The 20,713-nt window shown below is 45.2% G+C and overlaps 1 protein-coding gene across 1 annotated transcript in view; it reads left to right on the top strand.

The window, feature by feature from the left end:
- Nucleotides 1-20,713, top strand: part of ZBTB47 (zinc finger and BTB domain containing 47) — a 55,582-nt gene that overhangs the window by 23,954 nt on the left and 10,915 nt on the right. Inside the window, 1 exon segment of the mRNA XM_044294571.1 lies at nt 13,807-13,954. Within this exon segment, the coding sequence (XP_044150506.1) occupies nt 13,807-13,954 (148 nt within the window).

Raw genomic sequence — 20,713 nt, 5'->3', positions numbered from 1 at the left:
TCACAATTGTAAGACATCTATGTGTTCGTCCTCCGGAAAAAGCTAGAAAAGCTCAATCTGTACGTCCTGGAAATGCAGAGAATCCGGCGCACGTCTTAATGGGAACAAAATGAACTTTTCTGTTTTAATCAGCTTTTATTAACAATGTATAAAGTAACCAATAGCAGTTATAGTAAAGAATCGCACAAGATCCTTCAGACCAAAGCATGACCTGTAAGTGCAATTTACCGTCCCTTGGCGGCAGGTGGAACGTAACTCTGGTCTGTGTACAGATACAAAATGTAGACGTAATACCGCACATAATTACATCACAGTAAACGTACAATTACGTAAAAGTGAAGGATATTGGCAGAGAGAACACTTTTGTAATATCCAACAATAAGACAGGAGAAAAGCGGAGAAGAAAAAAAAAAAAAAACGGAAAGTTGAAAACAGGGGTTGCCCCTCCATCCTGGACCCCAGGGGATACCAAAAAGAAGGCCATTGGTGCCCAGGGGTGAAAAATCAAAGGAACAAGGTTTGAAAATCGTGAGTTTCTCAAAACCTAAACCAGTCTAAACCTTTTAGAAATCTGAAAGATTGACCTCGAGACTCCGCAGTAAGTGATTCCATGCGACGGAAATGCAGTATCTCTTTGCACCATTGCAACATAGAAGGGACTTGACGCGTGCCAGTTTCGTGGTACTACTGACCTAGTGCCACAAAAGCCTAAGAGGCTCTTCTTTTGAGTAGAGCCCGGTAGAAAGGAGAGGAGCGCTACCTGGGGGGGCAATAATCCACTGATTTCTAAGAGACGGTCCCGTGGTTCTGTGGTGGATTGTAAGGGCTCATTTACACAAGCGGATCCCATGTGGGTAATCTGCTGTGTGAAAGGGACCCAAGCCCCGCTCCGGACAGCAGAGACACGGAGCATTCACATGATTGATAATGCTCCGAGCCTCTCTGTGACCTTTTTACTACAAAATCACGGTGACAACTTAATCTCACTGATCACAGAGAGGCACAGAGCATTATCAATCATGTGAATGCTCCGTGTCTCTGCTGTCCGGAACGGGGCTTGGGTCCCTTTCACACAGCAGATTACCCGCCCTAACTCGCACTCCCAATTTGAAATAATATAAGAGAAACATTTAAAAAGTGGAGCTGCCGAGAGTGTAACTATAGACACATCAGCCATAGAACTTGCCATGGGGCCCAGAGGTTGGAGGGGCCCAACCAGGTGCAAGAACATTGTACGTTTTTGTGGGGAATAACAATATGGCGGCTTCTTGCTATAATTTGGATTTTCTGATATGTGGTGCTATTATACCTACTAGAGATGAGCGAAGCGACTTCGGATGCTACATCCAAAGTCGCTTCGCAAAAAAATTTGTTATAATACTGCACGGAGATTCGTCTCCGTACAGTATTAGGCCTCATGCACACGACCGTTGTTCTGGTCTGCATCCGAGCCGCAGTTTTTGCCGCTCAGGTGCGGACTTCAATGGGGCCGCAAAAGATACGGACCCCACCGTTTAGCGGACAAGAATAGGCATTTCTACAATGGGCCGCCTGTTCCGTTCCGCAAATTGCGGAAGGCACACGGGCGACTTCCATGTTTTGCGGATCTGCAATTTGCGGACCGCAAAAAACAGAACGGTCGTGTGCATGAGGCCTTAGAATGTATGGGCTCTGATGAGCCGAAGTAAGTTATACGCGAAGTCGCGTGAGACTTCGTTGAATAACTTTAATTGATTAATTAATTATTACAGTGAAAAACCTACTCCACCCTCCTCCTGGCGTGAGATTGCAACATTTTTGCAACTTTTTAAATAGTCGCAATGATAAATCTGGAGTGAAGCTCATTAACATGGCTAACCACACCCACTTTTCCACCCATATTACAAAACTAAAGTGAGTGGTGTAAAAATTCTAAAAGTTGCAAACTTTGGCGCAAGTGACTGTAATAAGTCGCAGTTTTTTGCGCAAGAGCTTAAAATTTGCAAAAGCCCTATTTTGCGTCATTTTGATGCCGGAATTCTGGAGTGAAGGTATGATAAATCAGGGTCCATGTGTCTATCTGTTCCTGCGTGCAGCAGGATCTGTCCGGCCCATTCTCGGCATATTTTCCAAGTTGCGGCCGGATCTCCGCCAGTCCCCGTTAATGGGTTGTGGGGGAGGGGGGGCGCATTCAGGCAGTAACAGCAATGCCGGGTCCACCCTGCCAGAGCTCTGAAGCGCTAGTGTGAAACTAGCCTCATTCACGAACAACCCCTTTAAAGCTGTCTCCTTGTTCTGGCTAGCAGTTCTGAGAAGACTGTAGACATGCCAAGTAGTGAATATCCTCTGGTCTTTAGGGGAGGAACTTACTACTGAACATGGGCAGCACAGTTTCATTGTAACTAAGGGCCTTGTAGCAACGTGAGGAGAGGTGAGAACTTATCTATCACCAGTAGGACACCCTGCTCATCACTGTGTATAGTATAAGGACAGGAGAGGTGAGAACTGAGTATCATTACTAGGACACCCTGCTTATCACTGTGTATAGTATAAGGACAGGTGAGAACTGAGTATCACCACTAGGACACCCTGCTTATCACTGTGTATAGTATAAGGACAGGAGAGGTGAGCACTGAGTATCTATCACCACTAGGACACCCTGCTTATCACTGTGTATAGTATAAGGACAGGAGCAGTGAGAACTGAGTATCACCACTAGGACACCCTGATTATCACTGTGTATAGTATAAGGACAGGAGCAGTGAGAACTGAGTATCACCACTAGGACACCCTGCTTATCACTGTGTATAGTATAAGGACAGGAGCAGTGAGCACTGAGTATCTATCACCAGTAGGACACCCTGCTCATCACTGTGTATAGTATAAGGACAGGAGAGGTGAGCACTGAGTATCATTACTAGGACACCCTGCTTATCACTGTGTATAGTATAAGGACAGGAGAGGTGAGCACTGAGTATCACCACTAGGACACCCTGCTTATCACTGTGTATAGTATAAGGACAGGAGCAGTGAGCACTGAGTATCTATCACCAGTAGGACACCCTGCTTATCACTGTGTATAGTATAAGGACAGGAGCAGTGAGAACTGAGTATCACCACTAGGACACCCTGCTTATCACTGTGTATAGTATAAGGACAGGAGAGGTGAGCACTGAGTATCATTACTAGGACACCCTGCTTATCACTGTGTATAGTATAAGGACAGGAGCAGTGAGAACTGAGTATCATTACTAGGACACCCTGCTTATCACTGTGTATAGTATAAGGACAGGAGCAGTGAGAACTGAGTATCACCACTAGGACACCCTGCTTATCACTGTGTATAGTATAAGGACAGGAGAGGTGAGCACTGAGTATCACCACTAGGACACCCTGCTTATCACTGTGTATAGTATAAGGACAGGAGCAGTGAGAACTGAGTATCTATCACCACTAGGACACCCTGCTTATCACTGTGTATAGTATAAGGACAGGAGAGGTGAGCACTGAGTATCATTACTAGGACACCCTGATTATCACTGTGTATAGTATAAGGACAGGAGAGGTGAGCACTGAGTATCACCACTAGGACACCCTGCTTATCACTGTGTATAGTATAAGGACAGGAGCAGTGAGAACTGAGTATCACCACTAGGACACCCTGCTTATCACTGTGTATAGTATAAGGACAGGAGAGGTGAGCACTGAGTATCACCACTAGGACACCCTGCTTATCACTGTGTATAGTATAAGGACAGGAGCAGTGAGAACTGAGTATCACCACTAGGACACCCTGCTTATCACTGTGTATAGTATAAGGACAGGAGAGGTGAGCACTGAGTATCATTACTAGGACACCCTGCTTATCACTGTGTATAGTATAAGGACAGGAGCAGTGAGAACTGAGTATCATTACTAGGACACCCTGCTTATCACTGTGTATAGTATAAGGACAGGAGCAGTGAGAACTGAGTATCATTACTAGGACACCCTGCTTATCACTGTGTATAGTATAAGGACAGGAGCAGTGAGAACTGAGTATCTATCACCAGTAGGACACCCTGCTTATCACTGTGTATAGTATAAGGACAGGAAAGGTGAGCACTGAGTATCTATCACCACTAGGACACCCTGCTTATCACTGTGTATAGTATAAGGACAGGAGCAGTGAGAACTGAGTATCTATCACCACTAGGACACCCTGCTTATCACTGTGTATAGTATAAGGACAGGAGAGGTGAGCACTGAGTATCATTACTAGGACACCCTGCTTATCACTGTGTGTAGTATAAGGACAGGAGAGGTGAGCACTGAGTATCACCACTAGGACACCCTGCTTATCACTGTGTATAGTATAAGGACAGGAGAGGTGAGCACTGAGTATCACCACTAGGACACCCTGCTTATCACTGTGTATAGTATAAGGACAGGAGCAGTGAGAACTGAGTATCACCACTAGGACACCCTGCTTATCCCTGTGTGTAGTATAAGGACAGGAAAGGTGAGCACTGAGTATCACCACTAGGACACCCTGCTTATCACTGTGTGTAGTATAAGGACAGGAGAGGTGAGCACTGAGTATCACCACTAGGACACCCTGCTTATCACTGTGTGTAGTATAAGGACAGGAGAGGTGAGAACTGAGTATCATTACTAGGACACCCTGCTTATCACTGTATAGTATAAGGACAGGAGCAGTGAGAACTGAGTATCTATCACCACTAGGACACCCTGCTTATCACTGTGTGTAGTATAAGGACAGCAGAGGTGAGAACTAATTAATTAGGCACAACAAGGAAACGGCTAATCAGCGGCGGTGCGGCCCCATATTGGAGGCACCTTGTCAGTGTGTGCGCGCCTCAGTGTCCATCAAGAAAAAAATTGAGTTCTGGTATTTTGGCTTTATATTTCAATAGTTATTAATAAAAAAATATAATAAACACCTAAAATGTAAAAAAATATGATTTGTAATAGGTGTAAGAGGTAAATGGACTTGTATTCATCATATTGCAGCGTCCTCGGGCCGGTCACGCTCCCGCTCCAGCCTGCGATTCACTCAAGGACATGAGCGCTGCCTACAGATGACTTTCTGCTGCGGTCACAATCTGCCGTCCGGCTCGCGCCTCATTGAGCAGATTCATTTTGTGTAGAGGAATCGCTAATGTCCCATGAAACCTCCTCCTAGACCCATCTGTTTCCATATGTCTCCTGGTAATCAGGCCGCGGGTCAGGTTTCCTCAATTCAGGATTTTTTTTATTTTGCACGGAACGAATGAACGATAAAAAAAAAATTAAACCAAAATCTTTTGTTGGCAGACGTTTGGAGATAAAAAAAATAAATAAATGATGATGTTGCCCATAGCAACCAGTTGGTGTCCATTTTAGTCGCCGGAAACCCTTTGGAAAATCAAAGCTCCATCTGATTGGTTGATACAGGCGCTACTGTGGGTAGTAGGCCTCATTTTTTATGCCTGTATTACGGATGATGCACCCAAAACAACTAAAGAACAGGACCGCAATTGTATGATACAAAGGTAACAAATTTTATCAAACAAATTGTTTTTAAATGGAATCCCATATATATTAGCAGCATTACATTCACAGGAATAATACCCACAGGACTGCCATTCATGATGCATAGAAGTAACAGTTACTCCCATAGGCTAAGGATATCAGTAACCTCGGCCATAAATAAAGTGCACAGTGCCACAGGACGGATCAATACATATAGGAGACAATGCGGTAAAGTATACAGACCACAGCAGTCCTGAATCCCGACACGTGTTTCGCTGTCGCTTTCTCAAGGGAATCCCTTGAGAAAGAGACTGGATTCAGGACTGCTTTGGTCTGTATACTTTACCGCATTGTCTCCTATATGTATTGATCCATCTTGTGACACTGTGCACTTTATTTATGGGGCTGTGGCGATAGGACGAGCGCTGCAGCCTCTTCATAGTACACCAAGCACAGCGCCATCCGTTGTATAGTGGCCGTGCTTTGTATTGCAACTCAGACCCATTTGTGCCTTAGTACCTCGGTCCCTTCCAATAGCTGATTAATGGCGGTGCCAGGAGTCTGATCCCCACAGATAAGATGTTGATGACCTAATCTAAGGATGGATCTTCCCCAATAAATTTCTGGATAAACCCTCTTAAGTGACGTCTGTAGATATTTTCCTATAGCCTCCTTCTCCTCTGGGAAGGGGATGATATGATCCTGGTGGCAGATCCTAAAGGTTCAGTCTTGGTATGATGCCTCCACACAAGGTGCCACCTCATCATATGGAGGTTCTCCTGGTATATATCATGTTACCAGCGGGTTTTCTGTCACGTCTCCTTGTCTTGATATTCCTTGAAGAAATCTTTGATCAAGCACAGATCTCGCTTTATTCTTGCCCTAGTCCTCAGCTGGATGAATATTTTGGTGGGGGGGGGGGGGGGGGAATAACCTCTCTGGCGCTGCTGGTTTCTGTCCACCCTATAGGATCAGATAGGTCCTACAGACCGGCCGTCTAATAGCCAGGCCCAGCTATATATCAGACCAGCGGAAGCTTCTCGTAGTTATAACCACTGAACGCCCCGGAGTGTCTGACACAAGAACCTTCAGTAAAGGGGGTGTATCAGGTAACCTCTTTAATGTAGCAACTTGTATATTAAAGGGGTTATCCAACCCCTATAATGACCACCCAATGCCCAGGCCACTCCTCTAGAGCATACTTGCCTGCTACCCGGCACCCGCATCCCTCCACGACTGACAGAGCAGCCAACAGCAGGCCTCTATGGGGACGAGCCTCTCTAGCGTCACCCGCGATGGTAGGGAGGCTGATCCCCATCGCGGCCTGCTTTTGGCTGCTCCCCCCGTCGCTGGATGTTTTGAACGGAGCAACGGGAAGATGCATCGGCGGGCGTGCAGATAAGTATAATGTATACAAGGGGCCCAGACATTGGGGTTGGATAACCCCTTTAATGTACACTACACTCACCTAAAGAATTATTAGGAACACCTGTTCTATTTCTCATTAATGCGATTTATCTAGTCCACCAATCACATGGCAGTTGCTTCGATGCATGTAGGGTTGTGGTCCTGGTCAAGACAATCTCCTGAACTCCAAACTGAAGGTCAGAATGGGAAAGAAAGGTGATTTAAGCAATTTTGAGCGTGGGATGGTTGTTGGTGCCAGACGGGCCGGTCTGAGTATTTCACAATCTGCTCAGTTACTGAGATTTTCACGCACAACCATTTCTAGGGTTTACAAAGAATGGTGTGAAAAGGGAAAAACCTCCAGTATGCGGCAGTCCTGTGGGCGAAAATGCCTTGTTGATGCTGGAGGTCAGAGGAGAATGGGCCGACTGATTCAAGCTGATAGAAGAGCAACGTTGACTGAAATAACCACCGAGGTCTGCAGCAAAGCATTTGTGAAGCCACAACACGCACAACCTTGAGGCGGGTGGGCTACAACAGCAGAAGACCCCACCGGGTACCACTCATCTCCACTACAAATAGGAAAAAGAGGCTACAATTTGCCCGAGCTCACCAAAATTGGACTGTTGAAGACTGGAAAAATGTTGCCTGGTCTGATGAGTCTCGATTTCTGTTGAGAACATGTATCCATCATGCCTTGTTACCACTGTGCAGGCTGCTGGTGGTGGTGTAATGGTGTGGGGGATGTTTTCTAGGCACACTTTAGGCCCCTTAGTGCCAATTGGCCATCGTTTAAATGCCACCGGCTACCTGAGCATTGTTTCTGACCATGTCCATCCCTTCATGACCACCATGTACCCATCCTCTGATGGCTACTTCCAGCAGGATAATGCACCATGTCACAAAGCTCGAACCATTTCAGATTGGTTTCTTGAACATGACAATGAGTTCACTGTACTAAAATGGCCCCCACAGTCACCAGATCTCAACCCAATAGAGCATCTTTGGGATGTGGTGCAACGGGAGCTTCGTGCCCTGGATGTGCATCCCTCAAATCTCCATCAACTGCAAGATGCTATCCTATCAATATGGGCCAACATTTCTAAAGAATGCTATCAGCACCTTGTTGGATCAATGCCACGTAGAATGAAGGCAGTTATGAAGGCAAAAGGGGTCCAGCACCGTATTAGTATGGTGTTCCTAATAATTCTTTAGGTGAGTGTATATCAGGGGTCAGCAGCCTCCGACACTCCAGCTCTGGTGAAACTACGTTTCCCAGTGTGGAAACTTGCTCAGCTCTTGTCGAAAATCCCATAGGAGTGAGTGGAGCATGCTGGGAGCTGGAGTACCTGATGTATATTAAATTTCCACACTGCAGTTTTTTTGCGTGACGCATGAAATAGAGAGTCAAAAATATATTTTTTTTATTGCCAAAACTTTGAGCAAATGCCGCCGCTTCAAAACACTGCAGGATTTCAAGAGGGCTTCAGATGAGATGCGGGTGCAGTGCGTGATGCGAACGCGTTGCGCCCGCATGGAATCCAGACCCATTCATTTCAATGGGTCTGTGTATATGTACATTGGTTTTCGCGCATCACTTGTGCGTTGCGTGAAAATCGCAGCGTGTTCTATATTCAGCGATTTTCACGCAATGCAGGCCCCATAGAAGTGAATGGAGCTGCGTTAAAATCGCATCCGCAAACAAGTGCTGATGCGATGTGTTTTTCACGGATTGTTGCATTAAATCGCATTGCACCCGCGTGATAAAAACTGAACGCGATCGCATACAAAACTGAATGACTTTGCAAAATTGTGCATTTTTCACTGAACGCATTTGCAACGCATCCGGACCTAATCCGCACACACTCGTCTGCAAGGGGCCATACTGTCCTCATGGATGACTGTGAAGCAGGTTTATGGAATAGACGCCATGAGTCTTCTGCTCAGCGGCTCCACCTACTGGACTCCTGGCAGGTCATTTGTATGCAGCGATTAAACTGTGTAACAGCATCTGCTGTGCGCCACTGTTCCCCTGCTTACCGCCGCAGTCTCGGGCGCCGTGTTCATCGGTGATCTGCTGCCAGTGCTTCCCATTCACCGCTGCACTCCTGGGTGCTGTCTGTGTGGGTGCTGTGGTTCTGGCATCTGCTCCACAGTTTCTTCTCAGCCCTGGCCACAGCATGCTTGCTGTTGGTTTCCTGCAGCACTTCCTTAAAGGGGTTCTGCACTTTCATTTAACTGATGATCTATCCTCTGGATAGATCATCAGCTTCTGGACCCCACCGATCAGCTGTTTGAGAAGGTAGCGGCTGCGGCCTTCTCACTGTTTACCGCCGGCCCACTGACATCACGACTAGCATCAACTAGCGTGGGCGGGGCTAAGCGCTGTTCACTGGAATGGAGCTTAGCGCCGCTGCCTTCTCAAACAGCTGATCGGCGGGGGTCCCGGGTGTCGGACCCCTGCCGATCAGAAGCTGATGATCTATCCAGAGGATAGATCATCAGTTAAATGAAAGTGCAGACCCCCTTTAAGGGCCGGCGTGCGTCACTTCCTGTGCTTTATGGGTTAGGTCATGTGACCTCGCTGACCAATCCTAGCCCTCCTGCACCTATATAAGTGGCTCAGCCCCCTTCCCAGATGCCTCTGTGTCAAGGTCCTTTTGTCCTGCTAAGGTTCCTGATATCTGCTGGTGTTACTGGACTCTGCTACCTGTTTGATCCATGCCTGCTTGCCTTCACTCTCCTGTTGCCGATCCGGATTGCCTGACCTGTGCCGCCTGCCCTGACTTCGCCTCTGCCTCATCCTTCGGTCCTGCACTGTTGCTCCTGGTTACGACTCAGCCTGCTGACAACGCCTGTACCTCTGGTACCTTTCTCAGGTACCTCCTGGACCAGCTGCCTCGTGTACCTATCCTCTTCAAGAAGTAGCTACCTGGTGTTCCCCTCGGGAAAGTCTATTCCCCCCCTGTGAAGATCCAGGGGTTCACTTAGACAACGCCCTTAGAGGAGGTAGGACACATGGCACAGTGGGTTCACACCCGCTCGTTTGTGACAAACTGCTTATCCTACAGAATGTAAAAACACCTTCAGAAAGCTAAAGCGCGGAAGCAAGCGGCGTCAGTTTAAAGGGAACCTGTCACCAGTTTTATGGTGTCCTAACTAAGGGCAACATAAATAAGTGACTGATTCTCTTAGCAAAATGCTGGGTCACTTTCTTTAATTGACCCAGTCAATCTGCCAACATCTTGTATTGAGAAGCTCCAGCTGATAATGATGAGTCATGAATATTCATGAACTCCTGACTCCCCGCCCACCTGCTGCTGATTGACAGTTTTTTTTTCCGTATGAATCAGCAGCAGGTGGGCAGGGGAGTGGCTTTAGCTCTGAATTAAACGCTGGACTCAATGACATAACGCTGGACTCAAATCAGCTCATTAGCATGCGGCATCTTTGTGTGTATATTATGAGGTAACCATCTGTCACACCAGTAAGTGAATACATCTAAGGCACGTTTTAGTAGTCAATGATTGTATATAATTAGTTAGATTATAATCAAATATCCACATGACAGGTTCCCTTTAAGGATGAAAACTTACTGACGGGTTCCCTTTAAGACCAGTGCTCTCCAATCTGTAATGTTTTCTATATATTTGCCTAAAGATATCTAACGATTGTTTCATGGTTGGGGCAGCGCTCTTGGGTTTGACTAGCGGAGTAGCACAAGTTGTGATACGTTGAGCTAGTGACGGTACCACTATGATATTTTTGATTGATAGAGCACAATGGGGGAGGGGTGCCTTACACGCATCATTGTCTGCCATGTTCCCCTCTAGGGCTCGGTGGTGGTGTGACTACTGTTTGTCTTTTGGAGAGGCCCAGAATTCCTGTAGAGTCTTATAGGCCATGCAGTGCTCCCTGGGAAAGGGATATGCAAATTAGCTGTGTCTCTATACCGCCACCTAGTGGAAGTAGCTACCTTATAATCTGTGTCCATCCCTTTAACAGGACTTGCAACTTGACTTAAGACGGGGATCTGCAACCACCAGTGCTCCATCTGTCAGGAGACTGCAACACCCAGCATGCTCCAATCACTTGTGTGGCACTTCCAAGATAGACCGAACAAGTTTCCATGTTGGGAGTGGTAGTTTCACAACTGCTGCCTGAGGTTGCTGCCCTGGATATTAGGAGGCAGCCTGTCCTATAAGACACCCTTTGTCACCGCTAGGTGGCACTACAGAGGCAGCTCACTTTCCTCCTATCTGTAATGAGGCCCCAGTTTGATAAAATAAAATAAATATGGCGTAATGAAAAGTTTTTAATACGGCGTTACAGCATGGATATCTAAAAAATATATCTGTTGGGTCCAGTCTGCATCTTAGGTCTATATAAATCCATCCAGAGAGTATATGTAGGTCTGCCATAGAGGTAGCACACAGGCTATGGTGCCCAGGGTATGTGAAACACAAGTGACTAGCTTGGGAATGGGCGTACCGTCCATCGGGCCAGTGGGACCTCTTCATGGCCCGGAAATAAGACCTTGTATAGACATCTTTCAAATCGTTGTTTATTGTAAGCAAAGCAGGGCAACACGCCCTTAACAATCATGAGGACAATTTGAGCAGAAATGAGAAATGAGTTACATTAACATTACATAACAGGAGAAGACATGTGCGCGGCGTAGACATAAGCACAAAAATTAGATTACGGATCAGCAAGAAGCATACAAAAGACTCCCCTAATGGAGAGCTGCAATGACGGAGAGGGCAAAGCTAACAATCGCTAGGGTAGAGAAGGTAAGTCACAGGTCAATAGAGCTTCAATCCGTGCTAAAATCAGGCCCTGTTATTGCCCAACCATTCCAGCCATGGCTTCCACATAGCCACAAATTTATTATGGGAGAGTGTCTCCCAGCTGGATAGTTCTTCAAATCTGTAAATTTCATTTACCTTCTGTACCCATTCTTCCATGGAGAGGGCTTGTTGGGACAACCAGTGCATAGGGATTATTAGCTTCGCCGCTGAAACCAGGTGGGCTAACAGGGAGTGTCTGTGTAAAGGAAAACCACAGGTAGGGATGTTCAAGAGGAGGGATTAATAGGCGTCGAAAGAGGGCATATGTGTAGGATGGCGTCAGCGATAACAGACCAGTATGGGGTTATTTCCCTACAAGACCACCAAATGTGGTACAATGTTCCCCTCTCCTCCTGACATCTCCAACACACCCCAGATGAGTTTTGATCCATTCTCTGGATGACATCTGGAGATCGATACCACCTAGTTAACAGCTTGTAGGAGTTCTCCTGCACTCTTATACACCTAGAGAACCCATGGGAGTTCTTGAGAATAATGGATACCGTTTCGTCAGACAGCGTTAAGCCCAGATCCTTCTCCCATTTCTGTATAAAAGCCGGTCTGTTGGTAGCCCCAAGACTAAGTAGCTTAAGATAAAGGATAAAATCTTCTTAATCGGTCTATCTGAAATAGTTAATACATCCAACCAAGAAGGGGTGTAGTTCCTAGGCGCAACTTGTGTATACTTCTGGCATATTAGGGAGAAGTGAGAGTAATGTATGGATGTCCAGTTAATAGCTAAATGTGAAGTCTGGAGGTCCTGCAGAGAAGGAGGTTCTTGAAGTTTCAGCATATCACCCGTTAAGGATACACCCAAAACGCCTGAATAGTTTAAATAAAAAAAGTAAGGCAGGAGACGCAGACGCAGGAGGGGAGATGGGGTAGTTGGGAAGTTGAATGAAAGGGCCGCTGCTAAGTGATAGAGGGAAATCAACGCCCCAAGTAAGACCAGGTTTTATGATCCAAAGTTTGGCCTGCTCAGATGGTGTAAGGATATGTCGGGCTATTTGGCAACCTAATTTAGTGACATTAGGATTCTTTAATTCAATGAGGAGGGTCAGTTGAGTTGACTTGTAGTACGTTTTTAAATCGGGTAAGCCGAAGCCCCCCTTTGTTTTTAGGGAGTGTGAGCAAGGAATAGGCCAGTCTAGGCTTCGCCCGCTTCCAAATGAACCCCGAAAAAATCCTACGGATGGTTAAAAAGTAGGAATCTGGTATATACATGGGCAGACTCTGAAACGACCTTGTATAGACATCAATAAAAATAGACCCAAAACTTAGGCGCCTTTGTTTCCAGGCCTTTGCAAATTGGCCGACCTCAATACGACCTCTGTACAAATAATTCTTACCAGGATTTAATGTATTTGGTCACAAAACATGTACTTCAGGTGCAAAATGGACAGAAGGCGTCAGGACTGTGTTATTCCATAATATTTGTGTGTATTCTGTGTATGCAAGAGAGAACTGCAGCCATGTGCAAAAATTACAAAAAGTAGAAGAAAAAGTTTTTGCTATTACGTTTTACATTTTTATATTATTTTCCTATTTTATTAATATAATAATTTAATATAAATTTTTGTTTAGTTATATTATAATTTTCGATTTCTGCTTTTAATTTTATATATTTTCATACTATTATATATCAGTTTATACTTGTATAGATCAGTTTATATAGTTTTTACTTTATAAATTTATTAGATCAGATTTTTTCTATTTTTACATTATAATTCGAAAATATAAACCAAATAAAATTATATATTACAACTTATTTACAATTTTATTCCATATAATTTTAGATTTTTGCTATTTTTTAACTTTTTTAATATTGCATTTTTCTTATACTTACGGTATTTATCATTTTAGTATTTATAATTTTATATATAATTTTTAGTAATCTATAATTTAATTTTATATTTTTATATTTGTGTGTATATATATGTGTGTGTGTATAATATATATAATTAATTTATTTTTTATTTTTTTCTTTATATAGTATATTTTTTTTTTTTTTTCTTGCTTGTGAAGTAGTGTGACAACAGTCTTCCTTGCCTTGCAGTGTTTAACATGCGGGAAAACCTTTAAGAAGCTCTGGTCCCTCCATGAACACAATAAGATCGTCCACGGCTACGCAGAGAAAAAATTTTCTTGTGACATCTGTGAGAAGAAATTCTACACGATGGCTCACGTACGAAAGCACCTTGTCGGTGAGTAATGACCTCGGGAACCGTCACCCTGAGGCCTGATCCCATTTTCCTGGACATATGACGTGAATCATTTGGCTTGTGACCCGTGTGGCAGCATTGCGTCTCCTGCCCGGGGTTGATGGGTGATCGGGTGCTCATTCCTGTACAGCGCTAGGAGTTCCTGAGTGCTCGGTGCTGCTGGGGGCAGAATTCCTTTACTCTGACATCTGATAATCCAGCCCTACGATAAACTGTGGAAGACGGAGCAGAGGGAAGCAGTTAGGAAATTATATAGGTTTTGTGCTGACGTTTTATTTTTGGGCTTTCTACATGAGCGTTCTTAACTCGCACAAGTAAGGTTTACATACTTTTCCTAGATCGAAAATATTTGATAATCTGTCACCTATTAGTTCTCGATCTCAGAGCAAAGGAATCTATATAAGCGGTGAACTGGGGTGTTCTCTGAGAAGAAAAGGGTGGGAGGGGGCCTACAATTAAAGGTATAGTTGTAGTCTCATAGCTTGGATATGCCTACCTCTGGGATCAGCACCTGTCTCCAGAACGAGACCCCTGAAGTCAGCGGAGAGCAGATGTGCATGCCCAGCCGCCCTGCCTTAATTTCTATGGGACTGTCAAAAATAGCCAGGTACTGGCTCAGCTGTCTCCAGCAGTCCTGTAGAAGTGAATGGAGCGTTCTCAGCGCTTGCACAGTGCGCTTTCCATTCATTCCTATGAGACTGCCGAAGATAGCCGGGTACTGGCTCAGCTATCTCCAGCAGTCCTGTAAAAGTGAATGGAGCGTTCTCAGCGCTTGCACAGTGCGCTCTCCATTCACTTCTATGGCACTGCCGAAAATAGCTGAGCACGCTTGCTCGGCTATTTTCAGAACTCCCATAGAAAAGAATTGGAAAGAACACCGCACGTGTGCTGTGCGTTCTCCTCCACTTTCGGGGGCCAGTTCTTGGGATAGGTGTAGGTCCCACCTCTGGGAACTGCACATACCTGACATTGGTTGTGTATCCTAGCGATATGCCACCAGTGTCTCAGATGAGACTAGCCCTATAAAGGATTTTAATATTGATGGCCTATCCTCAGGATAGGTCATTAATATCTGATTGGTGGGGGTCCGACGCCCCGCACCCCCTGCCCATCAGCTGTTTTGCAGTAGCTTTGGTGCTGGAAGTACAGCTCCATCTATTTGTAGTGGACAGAGCTGGGTACTGCAGCGCTGCCCCCACGGAAACGCATACTACAGTAACCAGCTCCATCCGCTTCACTGTATCAGCACTTGTGATGCCCTGAAACAGATGATCTGTGGGTCCTGCCAATTAACCCTTTCATGACCAAGGGTCATTGATGCCCCAGTGTCCAGGTCAAAATTTACAAATCTGACATGCGTCACTTTATGTGGTAATAGCTTTGGTACAATTTTACTTATCCACGCCATTCTGAGGTTGTTTTCTCGTGACACATTGTACTTCATGATAGTCATGTATTTGAGTCAATATATTTCACCTTTATTTATGAAAAAATCCCAAATTTACCAAAAATTAGGAAAAATTCACAATTTTCCAAATTTCCATTTCTCTGCGTCTAAAACAGAAAGTGATACCTAATAAAATATTTGTTACTTAACATTCCCCATATGTCTACTTTATGTTGGACTCATTTTGGAAATGTCATTTTATTTTTTTAGGACGTTAGAAGGCTTAGAAGTTTAGAAGCAATTCTTACAATTTTTAAGAAAATTTCCAAAACCCACTTTTTAAGGACCAGTTCAGGTCTGAAGTCCCTTTGTGGGGTTTACATAGTGGAAACCCCCATAAATGACCCCATTATAGAAACTACACCTCTCAAGTTACTCAAAACTGATTTTACAAACTTTGTTAACCCTTTAGGCGTTCCACAAGAATTAAAGGAAAATGGAGATGAAATTTAAAAATTTCACTTTTTTGGCAGATTTTCCATTTTATATATTTTTTTTCTTTAACACATTGAGGGTTAACAGCCAAACAAAACTCAATATTTATTACCCTGATTCCGCGGTTTACAGAAACACCCCACATGTGGTCGTAAACTGCTGTACGGGCACACGGCAGGGCGCAGAAGGAAAGGAATGCCATACGGTTTTTGGAAGGCAGATTGTGCTGGATTGGTTTTCTGAACGCCATATGTTTTTTATTTTTCTGCCGATCGTCTTGTGCAGGGGCTCGTTTTTTGCAGAAAGTGTTGAGGTTTTTATTGGTATCATTTTTGGGTACATAGGATTTTTTGATCATTCATTATTACACTTTATGGGGCAAGGTGACCCAAAAATTGGCTGTTTTGGAACAGTTTTCATTTATTCATTTTCACAGCGTTCATCTGAGGAGTTAGGTCATGTGATAGTTGTATAGAGAAGATCGTTACGGACGTGGCAATATCTAATATGTATACTTTTTCTTATTTATTTAAGTTTTACACAATAATAGCATTTCGGAAACCAAAAAAATGATGTTTTAGTGTCTCTATAGTCTGAGAGCCATAGCTTTTTTATTTTCTGGGCGATTGTCTTAAATAGGGTATCATTTTTTGCGGGACGAAGTGATGGTTTGATTGATACTATTTTGGGGGTCATAAGCCTTTTTGATCGCTTGCTGTTGCACTTTTTGTGATGTAAGGTGACAAAAATAGCTTTTTTGGCACAGTTTTTTTTAAATTTATTTTTATGGTGTTTATCGGATGGGGTCCATCACATGATATATTTATAGAGACGGTCGTTACGGACGCGGTGACACCTAATATGTGTATTTTATTTTATTTTTTCATTTTTTTATAGGAAAAGGCAATGTCTTTTTTTTTGTTTACATTTTTATTTATTTATTGATTTATTTTTACTTTTATTATTTTCACTTTTTTTTTATCAGTTCCCTCTTGGATCTTGAAGATCCAGTGGGGCTGATAGTTGTACTATACTTTGCAATGCTCTTGCATTGCAAAGTATAATACTTCCAGACTGCCTGTAGGTGGCAGCACTGGACGCCTTTGCCATGGCAACCGGACGCTTTTGCAAAGCGTCCGGTTGCCATGGCAACCATCGGGCGCTGCAATCACAGCGCTGCAGCCCCGATGGTGGAGAGGGGGAGCCCCCTCCCTCTGTTAACCCGATGGATGCCGCAACCGCAGCATCTATCGGGTTACAGGAGAGTGTCAGCATAGAGCTGACACTCTCTGCTGATGGCGGCGGCTCAGGAATGGAGCCGCCGCCATCGCACACAGAATGGGGAATCGGGGGCAGCGCTGGGGGGGGGGGGCGGCCAGAAAATTAATGCAGGGGGCGGGGAGGGGGTGGACCGCATCAGGGCAGGAAGGAGATCAGCGCAGCTGCGCAGGAGGCACAGATCTCCATGGTGGCACAGGTCAGCGGGGCACAGATGGGGGGGACCACAGAGAGGCACACCAAAGGCTTGGAGGATCGGGGGGCACGAGGACACCTTACCGATTTCAGGCTCTGATCTGCAGAGCGCAGATCAGAGCCTGAAACCGGCATTTTAACGCTGCCGCGATCCGATTGGTTAGTCTGCACAGACTAACCAATCGGATCGATTGCCGGCAAGGGGCCACTCTGATTGGTCCCTTGCCGGCATTACTGCACTGTATGCTGTCCGTGACAGCATACAGGGCAGGGGCAGAAGCTTTAATCCAAGCGTTTTGCAGCGCTTGGATTAAAGAGCTGCCAGAACGTATATATACGTGGTAGCTGCACGGGGTATGTGCAACTATCACGTATATATACAGATTGCAGACGTGAAAGGGTTAAGTATCGATATCCTGTCCCGAGGATAGGCCATCAATGGTGACATTCTGGACAACTCCTTTTAATTCTTTGAAATTAGAAAATTCTGCTAAGGGTACTTTCACACTTGCGTTAGAGGAATCCGGCAGGCGATTATCGGATTTACCGATATTATCGGCCGATATTGAGGATTTTGAACGATATCGGTATCGGCATTTATTTTGCCGATATTCCGATAGCGTATGGGGAACACAGATCGCGCTGCTGACAGCGCTCTCCGTGTTCCCCTTAGCAGCACAGGGGAGAAGGAGCAGTGTCTCCTCCCCCTGTGCCGCTGCCGCCAATGAAAGGACAGGGGACAAGAGGAGGGGAGGAGCTATGGCCACTGCGCCACCAATGAAGCTTAATCTCTCATTTATTCATATACAGGAGGCGGGAGCTGCAGGATCACATAGCCGGCTCCCGGCCTCTATGAGCTGTAGCTGCGATCTGCGGTAGTTAACCCCTCAGGTGCCGCGGATCGCAGCTACAGCTCATAGAGGTCGGGAGTCGGCTATGTGATACTGCAGCCAGCTCCCGCCTCCTGTATATGAATAAATTGGAGATTAAGCTTCAATGGTGGCGCAGTGCGCCCCCCCAAGCCCAGTATTAGACATTGGTGCAGTCCCCCCCCCCTTCCCCCCAGTATTAAGCATTGGTGGCGCAGTGCGCACCCCCACCCCAGTATTAAAAACATTGGTGGCGCAGTGCGCCCCCCCCTTCCCCCACAGGATCCCCTCTCCCCTGCTCCTCCGATCGGTTACCATGGCAGCCAGGACGCTATTGAAGCCCTGGCTGCCATGGTAAGCTCCATGCTGCTGTGTGCACAAAGCACAGACCAGCAGGGACAGTGAGAGCTCCTATTCACCCTGATAGAGATCTATCAGGGTGAATAGGACAAGGGTTCTAGTCCCTAAGGGGGCTAAAAGTTTGTAAAAAAACAAACAAAAAAAAAAAAAGTTATAAAAATAAAACACCAAAATATTAAGTATAAATGAAAAAGAAAGATTTACAAAAAATAAAATAAATACACATTAACAATAAACATTAATTTTCAGCAGGTTTGTGGGAATTTTTTATTTATTTTTTTTAAATGAAAATTCCCAGAATATCGGTATAAATTATCGGCTATCGGCCTGAAAGTTCACAAATTATCGGTATCGGCCCTAAAAAATCAATATCGGTCGATCCCTAGTCTCTACGGTGTCATCTGGAAAAACAGATCCGATATTGACTTTTTTAAAATTTTTGAGGGTCTGCGCATGCGCAGGCCGGAAAAACTGATCAGTTTTTTTGGAACACTTGGTACCGGTTCCAGCATTAATACATTTCAATGGAAAATAATGCCGGATCCGACATTCCGGCAAGTGTTCCAGAATTTTGGCCGGAGAAAATACCGCAAAACTTTAACGCTAGTGTAAAAGTACCCTAAAAAGAACACCATCTTTTATTTTCTTTCTAAATTGAATCTACTTTTACAAATGCATTTTAAAGGTTACATTTTTTTATTTTTTTTTACCAGCTAAAACAAGGTAGTGACACACTTTTTCTTCTAATCTGTTTTATATTTTGATGGTAGATTTTTTTTTTTTTTTTTTTTATTTTTTTTTTTTCTGTACCTGATTATGGGGGTGTGAGCTGTTGTGAGCAGCATTCAGAGATTTGCGTTACAGCAGTCACATGGACCACAGACATCTGTGTTCTGGAGAGGACTCACTCGCTACTTTGGGAGAGTGTTGTGGGCATGCTGCGTGACCTGTGCAGAGAGTGTTGTGGGCATGCTGCGTGACCTGTGCAGAGAGTGTTGTGGGCATGCTGCGTGACCTGTGCAGAGGGTGTTGTGGGCATGCTGCGTGACCTGTGCAGAGGGTGTTGTGGGCATGCTGCGTGACCTGTGCAGAGGGTGTTGTGGGCATGCTGCGTGACCTGTGCAGAGGGTGTTGTGGGCATGCTGCGTGACCTGTGCAGAGGGTGTTGTGGGCATGCTGCGTGACCTGTGCAGAGGGTGTTGTGGGCATGCTGCGTGACCTGTGCAGAGGGTGTTGTGGGCATGCTGCGTGACCTGTGCAGAGGGTGTTGTGGGCATGCTGCGTGACCTGTGCAGAGGGTGTTGTGGGCATGCTGCGTGACCTGTGCAGAGGGTGTTGTGGGCATGCTGCGTGACCTGTGCAGAGGGTGTTGTGGGCAGGCTGCGTGACCTGTGCAGAGGGTGTTGTGGGCATGCTGCGTGACCTGTGCAGAGGGTGTTGTGGGCAGGCTGCGTGACCTGTGTAGAGGTCAGTGTGCAGGGAGTGAGAATACATACGCTCTGACATCACCTATTGTGAATGGTAGATCCTGTGTTATCTATATATAGGTGTTGTTTGTTATTGTAGTGCTGCCAGTGATCTCTACGGGCTGGAAGTGTCGGCCTATGATTGAGGCTCAGTGGTCAGAATTAAAACTGCAGGATTTCAGTATTTTTTTTTTTTTTTATTATTATAATTACATGGAAACTAAAAAGAATAGCCATATATTTGTAGAAGAAAATGTTTAACAAAAACTTGACCTACAATAGGTAATTTTATTTATTTATTTTTTTACGATACATTTCCTTTACAACGTAGGCAGGATGGCAGCCCTTAATTTTGCGCATGCACGCTTTCATCCCAGCACGCTCTCTCCTTTCCAGCCTCATTATATTACAATGCAAAGAAATGTATATACTGCACAGGCGCGGGATTCGGAAGGAAGTGGGCAGGTCAGGCGATATGTCAATCAAATGTCCGTGGGCGTGGTTAGACCTGACTCACCCGAGAACGCTGGACTCATTTCTGGTGAATAGATAGGATTTCCATCTATTGTTTGTGGTCAGCGCTCCATAAACTGCTCATTAATGCACCACTTACCCCCCCCCCCCCCCATACCCCTACTTGGACAGATGACCGTTCCGGCTGCCCTCTCCGTTTGCCACCTAGCCTTCAGTG

Source organism: Bufo gargarizans, chromosome 5, assembly GCF_014858855.1.
Source record: "Bufo gargarizans isolate SCDJY-AF-19 chromosome 5, ASM1485885v1, whole genome shotgun sequence".
NCBI lineage: Eukaryota > Metazoa > Chordata > Amphibia > Anura > Bufonidae > Bufo > Bufo gargarizans.
Note: the sequence above shows the minus strand (reverse complement) of the source record. Positions and strands in the feature narration are given on the sequence as shown.